The 12192-nt window shown below is 39.3% G+C and overlaps 1 protein-coding gene across 2 annotated transcripts in view; it reads right to left on the minus strand.

The window, feature by feature from the left end:
• Nucleotides 1–12192, minus strand: part of AFF4 (ALF transcription elongation factor 4) — an 88607-nt gene that overhangs the window by 3014 nt on the left and 73401 nt on the right. For both annotated transcript variants that reach the window (XM_030869647.3, XM_030869644.3), the window contains 4 exons: nucleotides 11654–11725; nucleotides 3433–3526; nucleotides 2497–2540; nucleotides 1048–1268 (listed from right to left, as the gene is read on the minus strand). In XM_030869647.3, coding sequence (XP_030725507.1) covers nucleotides 1048–1268; nucleotides 2497–2540; nucleotides 3433–3526; nucleotides 11654–11725 — 431 coding nt within the window. The remainder of the gene's footprint in view (nucleotides 1–1047; nucleotides 1269–2496; nucleotides 2541–3432; nucleotides 3527–11653; nucleotides 11726–12192) is intronic.

Raw genomic sequence — 12192 nt, forward strand, 5'->3', positions numbered from 1 at the left:
GCAAGTAAGTGTGTAAGCAAGGAGCCCGGGAGAGAAGAAAGAAATGAGGGGGGAAGGGTTGGAGGGAGGGAGGGAAAAGAAAGGAAGAATGATGCCAGAAAACTGGCATCAGGGAGAAGAATGTAAAGTAGGGATGACTTAAGAAGAATTTCAGCTTTGTAACCTTTCCTGAGTAGCACTGACAATATTTAAAATTTTAGAAACAAATTAGGTTTTCAAAAACACAACTTTTTATTGCATGTTGGGGTTCCCCTTCTACCTTTCTCCCACTATTATCCCTCTTTAGGGATAGGAATTTTTCATTTTCATCTGATTACCTGTTCATGCTATAAGTATTTAAATATACTCTGTGACAAAAGGACACTTGATTGATTTGCTACTTTAAGTGTTTCTCTACAAAGGAACTGCCTGAATAGATGCTACACACACATATTTACTAAAAACATCTACTAAAATAAGATGGTGTTTATCTTGTTCTTTTCCAAAGATCCTTGATACTTTCTAATTCTCAATGTTCTTAGTTTTGGAGATAACAAACAGGGTGCAAGACCTCAAACGACCTAATATTAAAGAATGTTATACGTCTATTCATTTTGTAGTCTCTTTTATCATATAAGTTTCTTCCAATATACCTAAAAATTCAATATGAACATGCTTTCTTATATATTAAACATCTCATATGTACAAGATGTCTGGATGTAATCCTATGCCCATAGCCAAATTTACTGTTAACTATCCCAGAGTAGAATATACATTTTATTACTTTTACAGTATAAGCTGTAATTAAATTTGCCTGAATAAAGGCATATTTGTCTTAGACCAAAAACTATTTTTTGTTTAGTTTGTGTCACCACTATAGTACAAGGTATTTTTTGACTGAATTCAGTATATTCACGATTGATAAGCAATGGCAATCAGCAAACTGATTGTCATTAACTCTAGACTAGATAATAAACTAAATGCATACCAGAGACTTATACTTAATTATATCATAAAAGCTCTTTTTAACAATTCCATCATTCAGATTCTCTCCAGAGACCTCCCTACCTTTCTGCTCTTTGGAAAGCTGTTCAGCTTGGTCCCAAATTTCGGTGGCATAGAGGAAGTTGGATGTAACCTGAACATAGCTGGCTGCCATGTGGTGGATCCTCTGTGGAATGGTCACTGAAGAACCACTTGCTGAAGCACTACTGGCCCCAGAAGAATAATTTCCCGAATTGCCTGGTGACAGCTTTGGAGAAACAGGGGAAGGCATCCCAGCAGCTTTGCTACACACAGAGAAATAGGAAGTTTATTCATATGAATATGGTGAATGTGAGGAAATCAATGTACTACTGGCTCTTCCTACATGAAGACTTTTAAAATTTAAAGATTCTTTTAAACTAGAAGAGTTTCGAGAGAAGTACAATTTCTTTTAAATAAATACTTAGCTCACTGAAGACCACTGCGAATTATCATTTTATCTAGACTCTTTCCTTTAACAAACGGCAACAGAACAAAAGATGGGAAAGAAGTGAGGAAGTCATATACCTTAGTAGTAGCGGTTCCAAGACCTAGAAGCTACATCATCTCACTCCCAGCTCAACACACTTTCCACCTATTTGCGCAAATAATTGGGTACTTTCCAACTGTTTCATAGAAAGCTGGTTGGATTAACAACTAACGCACAAAAAAATGTGGTAGTAGATGGAAACATCTTATTTTGAACTCCATAATTTCTGGTACTTTCCTAGTTTAACCAACTTATTCAGAGCTGACAAAGAAGAACAGCTTTCTCAATCAACTGCAATCATCTCAAGCTTCCTGTCAATTAAGCATTTCCTAGAAAACACATGTTGAAATCTGGCAGGTTCATTTCAGCAGTACTAAAATTTCTGAAAAGGCCCAAGACCATAAAAAAAGGAAAATCAAACAGTAGTTGAGGGGAGAAAAGCTATTTGTTAAGAATATTTTTATCTGCACATTTCGCACTTTAAATGTGGTTAAGAAAATACATAAAGGCAAAAGATAGACTGTCGATTAGCATAAACAAAATAATTGAACAAATAAACTTAGGAAAAAAAGATTTCATGGTGTTTTTCCTCCTTTTTGTGGGTGGGTGGGCTGGGAGTGATGTGGGAATGGAGAAGAAACCGTAATCATGCCACTGTTATTAAATTCGTGTCAAAACATGAGTAAAGATAAGCTCAAGGTGATAAAAACCAGGCTAGCCACAGAAATCAAACTGTGAGAAGGGTTGAGGTGCTGTAAAAAACTTAAGACTTCTGCAGGTGAAATGTCCCCTCTTTAATCTTTCTAAGATCATGTTCATGATATTTTCAACTTAAAAAAAAAAACAGAAAAAAATACTTTAAAAAATACATTATTAGACATGGCCTTAATTTTTTTTTAAAGTTGTCATCTTTCCATTTTTGGAAAGTGGCCAAACCCATTCCACTTTTACATAAAAATAAATAAACTTGTCACATAATATTTTATAGAATAAAATTTACCCACCTTCCCAAACCTGGTGATGGTGCTTGAGAATTATTATAAGAATTCTGTAGAGAAAAGAGAACGTACTTAATAAAAAACAACAACAACAAAAAACACTACTTATGAGGTACTAAATATATTCAAAAGCTTTGGGCCAGTACTGATCTTACGAAAGTTTACAAACTTAAGAAACCAAAATGTGTGTGTGTGTGTGTGTGTGTGTGTGTGTGTGTGTGTGTGTAAATGTGCAACAGAAGGAAGTTATTTAGATGGGAGCTGGGGTGTTGTGGAAAACTGAAAGGGAGAGACAAAGAATGAGTAACATTCAGATGGATAAAGAACAGGGGAGAAGGCAAAGAGAGGTAAGTCATACTATGTACAAAGGCTGCAGAAAAGAGAATGTATATGACCCATACAGTTTATCTACAGCAAAGGTTTAGAAAAGGAACGAGAGAACGACAGAGAGAGAGAGAGAGAGAGAGAGAGAGAGAAATCTTGAGGGCCTTGCAGGTCAGGGTAAGAATCTTTGACTTGACTTGACTCTGCAGGGAATGATAAGCTATGAAAGGGTTCCAAGTCATAATCAGGGCAGAATTTTAGGAAGACTTATGTAGTGCTATCATGAAAAAACATATGAAGATATTTTAGGAAACTAAGAGAATAATTTAAGGAAGGATGGTAGTGAAAACAAAAGACCATTTAAAAAGTATAAATTAGGTTTTGTGATAAAAATAGGCTACATCTACTGAAATATTATTAAGAGCTACTGAATATGGCTCCATAGGTTCTACAATCAGATACGTGTGCAGTTTAAACATCAAATTATTTGAAAGTTCCCAAATAGTAGCTTCTCCCCTGCTCTGGTAGGGAAAACATGAGGGCACTTCTGGGGTGGAGATAGGAGACTTTATAAATTTTTTCCCCTGGGAAACAGATACTCCTCTTTTGCACACTTACCTTCAGGTGCTCTGTTAGTGTCTTTGAATACTTCAGAGCAGTTTCTTTCTTCAGTTTGAATAGCCTCAGGTACAGCAAAGACTGGCATCGCAGGCTAGCCAATGGAAAAGGGCAGCTTATTTACCAGGACAACAGACTCTGGCCACATCTGTATAGACAACCTTTGCGTCGTGCCAGACTACATGACTGGCTCATGTGAGCAGACCATGGCATAAGGACAACAACACTAACTCTTAGGCAAAACCAAAAGATGTGATCTTCTTATGGTACATACCCTAGGGAGAGGAAGGAAGGGGAAGAGACCTAGGACTAGCCTCCTATTTGTTGACATTCAAAAATCAAAACCTCACCTACAGGACATCAACATGTTATTATAACATATGGACTAAAAAAATCCCTGCGGGGAAATTCCCTGGCATCCCAGTGGTTAGGACTCAGTGCTTTCACAGCCACGGTCTGGGTTCAATCCCTGGTCAGGAAACTAAGATCACGCAGGCCACGTGGCATGGCAAAAAAAAAAATAAAAAAAATCACTTTGGGGCAGAATCTCTACATCAAATTACAATATAAATAATGTAAAATAGTAAAACTAGGAACTCAACTATGAATATCACAATTCTTTCCTTTTTATACATCTTTATTGGAGTATAATTACTTCATAATGCTGTGTTAGCTTCTGGTGTACAACAAAGTGAATCAGCCATATGCATACATATATTCCCCATATCCCCTCCCTCTTGAGCCTCCCACCTACCCTCCCTATCCCACCCCTCTAGGTCATCGCAAAGCATCGAGCTGATCTCCCTGTGCTATGCTGCTGCTTCCCACTAGCTAAATATTTTATTTGGTAGTGTATATATGCCAATGCTACTCTCACTTCGCCTCAGCTTCCCCTCTCCCCGGCCCCATGTCCTCAAGTCCATTCTCTATGTCTGTCTCTTTATTCCTGCCCTGCCACTAGGCTCATCAGTACCATATTTTTTAGATTCCATATATATGCATTAGCATACAGTATTTGTTTTTCTCTTTCTTACTTCACTCTGTATGACAGACTCTAGGTCCATCCACCTCACTACAAATAACTCAATTTCATTTATTTTTATGGCGGAGTAATATTCCATTGTATATATGTGCCATATCTTTTTTATCCATTCACTGTTGATGGACATTTAGGTTCCTTCCATGTCCTGGCTATTGTAAATAGTGCTGCAATGAACATTGGGATACATGTCTCTTTTTGAATTATGCTTTCCTCAGGGTACATGCCTAGTGGTCAGATTGCTGGGTCATATGGTAGTACTATTTTTAGTTTTTAAAGGAACCTCCATACTGTTCTCCATAGTGGCTGTATCAATTTACATTCCCACCACCAGTGCAGGAGGGTTCCCTCTTCACCACACCCTCTCCAGCATTTACTGCTTCTAGATTTTTTGACAATGGCCATTCTGACCGGTGAGAGGCGATACATCATTGTAGTTTTGATTTGCATTTCTCTAATAATTAGTGATGTTGAGCATCTTCTTATGTGCCTCTTGGCCATCCATCTTCTTTGGTAAAATGTCTGTTTAGGTCTTCCTCCCATTTGTTAATTGGGTTGTTTGTTCTTTTGATATTGGACTACATGAGCTGTTTGTACATTTTGGAGATTAATCCTTTGTCCATTGTTCCATTTGCAAATATTTTCTCCCATTCTGAGGGCTGTCTTTTCGTCTTGTTTACTGTTTCCTTTGCTGTGCAAAAGCTTTTAAGTTTAATTAGGTCCCATTTGTTTATTTTTGTTTTTATTTTCATTACTATAGGAGGTGGGTCAAAAAAGATCTTGCTGTGGTTTATGTCAAAGAGTGTTTTTCCTATGTTTTCCTATAAGAGTTTTATAGTGTCCAGTCTTACATTTAGGTCTTTAATCCATCTGGAGTTTATTTTTGTGTATGGTGTTAGGAAGTGTTCTAGTTTCATCCTTTTACATGTAGCTGTCCAGTTTTCCCAGCACCACTTATTGAAGAGGCTATCTTTTCTCCATTATATGTTCTTGCCTCCTTTGTCGTAAATTAGGTGACCATATGCGCGTGGGTTTATCTCTGGGCTTTCTATCCTGTACCATTGATCTATATTTCTGTTTTTGTGCCAGTACCACACTGTCTTGATTACTGTAGCTTTATGGTATAGATTGAAGTCAGGGAGCCTGATTCCTCCAACTCCGTTTTTCTTTCTCAAGATTGCTTTGGCTATTTGGGGTCTTTTGTGTTTCCATACAAATTGTAAGATTTTTTGTTCTAATTCTGTGAAGAATGCCATTGGTAGTTTGATAGGGATTTCATTGAATCTGTAGATTGCTTTGGGTGGTATAGTCATTTTCACAATATTGATTCTTCCAATCCAAGAACATGGTATATTCCTGCATCTGTTTATGTCATCTTTGATTTCTTTCATCAGTGTTTTATAGTTTTCTGAGTACAAGTCTTTCGCCTCCTTATGTGGGTTTATTCCTAGGTATTTTATTCTTTTTGTTGGAGTGATAAATGGGGGTGTTTCCTTAATTTCTCTTTTTGATTTTTCGCTGTTGGTGTATAGGAATGCCAGAGATTTCTGTGCATTGATTTTGTATCCTGCAACTTTACCAAATTCATTGATTGGTTCTAGTAGTTTTCTGGTGGCATCTTTAGGATTTTCTATGTATAGTATCATGTATGGTATCTGCAAACAGAGACACTTCTACTTCTTTTCCAATTTGTATTCCTTTCATTTCTTTTTCTTCTCTGATTGCTGTGGCTAGGACTTCCAAATCTATGTTGAATAAGAGTGGTGAGAGTGGATATCCTTGTCTTCTTCCTGATCTTCGAGGAAATGCTTTCAGTTTTTCACCATTGAGTATGATGTTGGCTGTGGGTTTGTCATATATGGTCTTTATTATGTTGAGGTAGGTTCCCTCTATGCCCACTTTCAGGAGAGTTTTTATCATAAATTGATGTTGAATTTTGTCAAAAGCTTTTTCTGCATCTATTGAGATGATCATATGGTTTTTATTCAGTTTGTTAATATGGTGTATCACATTGATTGATTTGCGTATACTGAAGAATCCTTGCATTCCTGGGATACATCCCACTTGATCATGGTGTATAATCCTTTTAATATGTTGTTGGATTCTGTTTGCTAGTATTTTATTCAGAGTTTTTGTATCTATGTTCATCAGTGATATTGGTCTATAATTTTCTTTTCTTGTGATATCTTTTTCTGGTTTTGGTATCAGGGTGATGGTGGCTTCATAGAATGAATTTGGGAGTGTTTCTCCCTCTGCAATTTTTTGGAAGAGTTTGAGAAGGACTGATGTTAGCTCTTCTCTAAATGTTTGATAGAATTCGCCTGTGAAGCCATCTGGTCCTGGATTTTTGTTTGTTGGAAGATTTTTAATTATAGTTTCAATTTCATTACTTGTGATAGGTCTGTTTATATTTTCTAATTCTTCCTAGTTCAGTCTTGGAAAATTGTACCTTTCCAAGAATCTGTCCATTTCTTCGTGGTTGTCCATTTTATTGGCATATAGTTGTTTTTAGTAGTCTCTTATAATCCTTTGTATTTCTGCAGTGTCAGTTGTGACTTCTTTCTCATTTCTAATTTTATTGATTTGCATCCTCTCCTTTTCTTGATGAGTTTGGCTAAGGGTTTATCAATTTTGTTTATCTTCTCAAAGAACCAACTTTTAGTTTTTATTTGTTTATTTATTTATTTATGGGCTGCATTGGGTCTTTGTTGCTGTGTGCAGGCTTTCTTTAGTTGTGGTGAGCGGGGGCTACTCTTCGTTGTGGTGTGAGGGCTTCTCAGCGTGGTGGCTTCTCCTGTTGCGGAGCACGGGCTCTAGGTGCGCGGGCTCTGTAGTTGTGGCTCACAGGCTCTAGAGCATAGGCTCAGTAGTTGTGGCTCACAGGGCTTAGTTGCTCCGCGGCATGTGGGATCTTCCTGGACCAAGGATACCCATGTCTCCTGCATTAGCAGGTGGATTCTTAACCACTGCGCCACCAGGGAAGTCCCCAACTTTTAGTTTTATTGATCTTTGTTACTGTTTTCTTTGTTTCTATTTATTTCTGCTTTGATCTTTATAATTTCTTTCCTCTACTGACTTGGGGTTTTCTTTGTTCTTCTTTCTCCAGTTGCTTTAGGTATAGAGTTAGATTGTTTATTTGACATTCTTCTTGTTACTTGAGGTGAGACTGAATTGCTATAAACTTCCCTCTTAGAACTGCTTTTGCTGTGTCCCATAGGTTTTGGGTTGTCACGTTTTCATTGTTATTTGTTCCCATGTATTGTTTTATTTCTTATTTGATTTCTTCAGCAATCTCTTGGTTACTGAGTACCACACTGTTTACCCTCCAGCTATTAGTGTTGTTTTACAGTTTTTTTCCTGTAACTGATTTCCAATCTCATAGAGTTTGTGGTCAGAAAAATGCTTGATATGATTTCAATTTTCTTAAATTTTCCAAGGCTTGATTTGTGACCCAGGATGTGATCTATCCTGAAGAATGTACCATATCCACTTGAGAAGAAAGTGTATTCTGCCACTTTAGGGTGGAATGTTCTATAAATATCAACTAAACCTATCTGGTCTATTGTGTCATTTAAAGCTTGTGTTTCGTTATTTATTTTCTGTTTGGATGAGCGGTCCATTGGTGTAAGTGAGGTGTTAAAGTCCCCTACAATTATTGTGTTCCTGTTGATTTCCCCTTTCATGGTTGTTAGCATTTACCTTATGTATTGAGGTGCTCCTATGTTGGGTACATAAACATTTATAATTGTTATATCTTCTTCTTGGATTGATCCCTTGATCATGATGTAGTGTCCTTCCTTATCTCTTATAACAATCTTTACTTTAAAGTCTATTTTATCTGATATGAGTATTGCTACTCCAGCTTTTTTTTGATTTCCATTTGCATGGAAATATGGAATATATTTTTCCATCCCTTCACTTTGTCTGTATGTGTCCCTAGGTCTGAAGTGGGTCTCTTGTAGACAGCATACATATGGGTCTTGTTTTTGTATCCATTCAGCCAGTCTGTGTCTTTTGGTTGGGGCATTTAATCTATTTACATTCAAGGTTATTATTGATATGTATGTTCCTATGACCATTTTCTTAATTGTTTTGGGTTTGTTTTTGTGGGTCTTTTTCTTCTCTGTGTTTTCCACTTAGAGAAGTTCCTTTAGCGTTTGTTGTAAAGCTGGTTTGGTGGTGCTGAATTCTCTTAGCTTTTGCTTGTCTGAAAAGCTTTTGATTTCTCTGTTGAATCTGAATGAGACCCTTGGTGCGCAGAGTAATCTTGGTTGTAAGTTATTCCCTTTCATCACTTAAGTATATCCTGCCACTCCCTTCTCCCCTGCAGAGTTTCTGCTGAAAGATCAGCTGATAACCTTATGGGGGTTCCTTTGTATGTTATTTTTTGCTTTTCCCTTGCTGCTTTTAATATTTTTTCTTTGAATTTAATTTTTGTTAGTTTGATTAATATGTGTCTTGGTGTGTTTCTCCTAGGGTTTATCCTGTATGGGACTCTATGCGCTCCCTGGACTTGGGTGACTATTTCCTTTCCCATGTTACGGAAGTTTTCCACTATAATCTCTTCAAATATTTTCTCAGATCCTTTCTTTTTCTCTTCTGCTTCTGGGATCCCTATAATTCAAATGTTGGTGCGTTTAGTGTTGTCCCAGAGGTCTCTGAGATTGTCTTCAATTCTTTTCATTCTTTTTTCTTTATTCTGCTCCTTGGCAGTTACTTTCACCATTCTGTCTTCCAGCTCACTTATTTGTTCTTCTGCCTCAATTATTCTGTTATTGAATCAGTATTTTTCATTTCAGTTATTGTGTTGTTCATCTCTATTTGTTTGTTCTTTAGGTCTTCTAGATCTTTGTTAAACATTTCTTGTATTTTCTCAATCCGTGCCTCCATTCTATTTCCAAGATTCTGGATCATCTTTACTATCATTACTCTGAATTCTTTTTCAGGTAGATTGCCTATTTCCTCTTCATTTATTTGGTCTTGTAGGTTTTTACCTTGCTCCTTCATCTGTGACATATTTTTTTGCTGTCTCTCTCTCTTTTTTTTTTCTTTTGATGGTTGGGATTGTTTTCCTGTCTACTGGTTGTTTGGCCTGAGGCTTCCAGCACTGGAGTTTGTAGGCTGTTGGGTAGAGCTGGGTCTTGGTGCCGAGATGAGGACCTTTGGGAGACCTCACTCTGATGAATATTCCCTGGGGTCTGAGGTTCTCTGTTAGTCCAGTGGTTTGGACTCGGAGCTCCCACAGTAAGAGCTTTGGCCCAATCCCCAGCTCGTGAACCAAGATCCCGCAAGCCATGCAGGGTGGCAAAAAAAGAAAAAGAAAAAGAAAAAAAGAGCAGAGCAATAACAAAGAGTGAAAAATAAAATGAGACCAGGAAACTAACAGATATGTTAGAAAGAATATAAAAATACAGATGAAACAACAATCGGAAGGTAAAACAGAACCACAATAGTAAAAAAGGGGGAAAAAAAAAAGGAGAAAAGGCCTTGGCTGTGTGGGTGGGGCTTAGGCAGGGGTGGGGTTTTTAGGCTGTGGGCAGGGCCTATGTTTAGGACCCACAGGGCTGGAAAAGGCCCTGGCGGGGGGCGGGGTTGGGCCTAGGCTCAACAAAACAGAGGGGTCCAGGCGTGCCCCTGGTTTGCCCTGAGTGGGCAGGGCAAATGCCATCCTCACCTCTCCTGCTCCTCAGGTCCTGGAGGGTCCCTCCCACTTGCCTCTCCTGTTCTCCCCCGCCTCCCTCCTATGCTCCCAGGACCCACAGGGCCTGGGAGGGGCCTGTGGAGGGCTGGGGACCCAGCCTGGGAGCCCAGCAGGCTTCCTAGGCTGAGTGGGCAGGGCAAAGCCCTCTGCACCTCTCCTGCTCCTCTGGTCCTGGAGGGTCCCCCCACCTGCCTCTCCTGTTCTCCCCCACCATCCCTCCTATGCCCCCAGGACCAACACAGCCCGCAGCCGGCCTCTGAGGGCGTAGGATCTGGCCTGAGAGCTGGGCAGGTTTTCCAGGCCAACTGGGCAGGGGAAACGCTAGGTGCACTCCCCACTGATCCGAGCCCCTGAGGGTCCCTCCAGGTGTGGGAACCCCTCCCCCATCCCAGCCACCCCTCAGCAGCATGGTCCTGTCCCGCCTCCACTTCTCCTCTCCCCTCAGTCCCCCCACATCCTACCCGGTCGCTTGGGGGTTCCTCCCGTCTCCTTGGGCGTCAAGGTCTCCCGCCAGCGTCCGGCAGGCGCCCTAGTTGTGGGGAGACGCTAACTCCGCGTCTTCCCATGCCGCCATCTTGACTCCTGGCTCTGAATATTACAATTCTGATGTAACATATATAAACCCAACACGGCTTACAAAGGCCCTGCATGATCATCACTGCCTACCTCTCCAGTTACTTTCACTTACTTCTCCCTGTCTTTTAGTTCCTTGACAGAAAGTTTCCAGTTTCTTTCCACTATCCAGCTGTGTACATGTTTCCTCTACCTAAGGATTAAGTATCCCTACATTTTACCGTTATAGTTACATAAACTTTTGCTTCAAAGTACTTAATTCATATACTTGTGTGGTTATTTGATTAATTTCTGTTTTGTCACACTAGAAACTAGACTCCATGACAAATAGGACCATGGCAGTTTTTCCCAAGGCTGCACTCCCAGCTGTTAAACATGTGCCAGGTAAAGTATATACCCACAACAAATAAACTATCCCTCTGGGAACAAGCAAACAAACCATATTCTTTATCCTGAGCAAGCTAGATGTTTGTTCCCTAAGGTAAGGCATATGTATATGTAAATGGAGAGAGAGGCTACCAAAAGAAAAAAAGCCTGGATTTTTTATGGTGTCCACCTTTACTTCAATACACAACAGAAGTCTGAGAGTAATAAAAATAAACTATAGTTAAATATAAAAAACAAAAAAAACCCCAGAGCCTGAATAAGTGACCACTTAAGACAACAGAAAGTTCTCATATCAGTCCCCCTCTACCAAGGCTTTTGCCAAGAGGGCAATGGATCAGAGACTCACAGCAACTAAAGTATTTCTGAAGGAATTCTGAGTTATTTTCTACTTTACCCATAAAGAACAGATTTATGACTGAGTTATGGAAGGAAGATTCAAGGATAACTTTCAGAAGAATATAGCACAATTCATTATGAAACTGCTTTGTCATCTAGCAGAGGCTAAAACACATAACACTTACCAAAGTACTGTGAGTCTTTTATCTGCAGCTGTAGCATCTGGTGCCAAGTAATTCTTTAGCTTCATGGTGTATCTGTGAGATAATATAAGAAACAAATGACACAAAATGAAATACTTCATCTGTCTTATGACCTCCTTAGTCCTCTAAACATTAGAATCAAACCTAAATAAAGAAAGCAGAAACTAACACACCATTGTAAAGCAATTATACCCCAATAAAGATGTTAAAAAAAAAAAAAAAAAAACCTAAATAAAGGCAAAAATACCCACTAAAGCAGAGGTCCCCAACCCCTGGGCCACGGACCGGTACTGATCTGTGGCCTGTTAGGAACTGGGCAGCACAGCAGGAGGTGAGCAGTGGGCGAGCAAGCGAAGTTTCATCTGTATTTACAGCTGCTCCCCATAATTCGCATTACTGCCTGAGCTCCATCTCCTGTCAGATCAGCAGCGGCATTAGATTCTCATAGGAGCATGAACCCTACTGTGAACTATGCATGTGCGGGATCTAGGCTGTGTGCTCCTTATGAGAATCTAATGCCT

The sequence above is a fragment of the Globicephala melas genome, chromosome 3, assembly GCF_963455315.2.
Source record: "Globicephala melas chromosome 3, mGloMel1.2, whole genome shotgun sequence".
Classification (NCBI taxonomy): Eukaryota; Metazoa; Chordata; class Mammalia; order Artiodactyla; family Delphinidae; genus Globicephala; species Globicephala melas.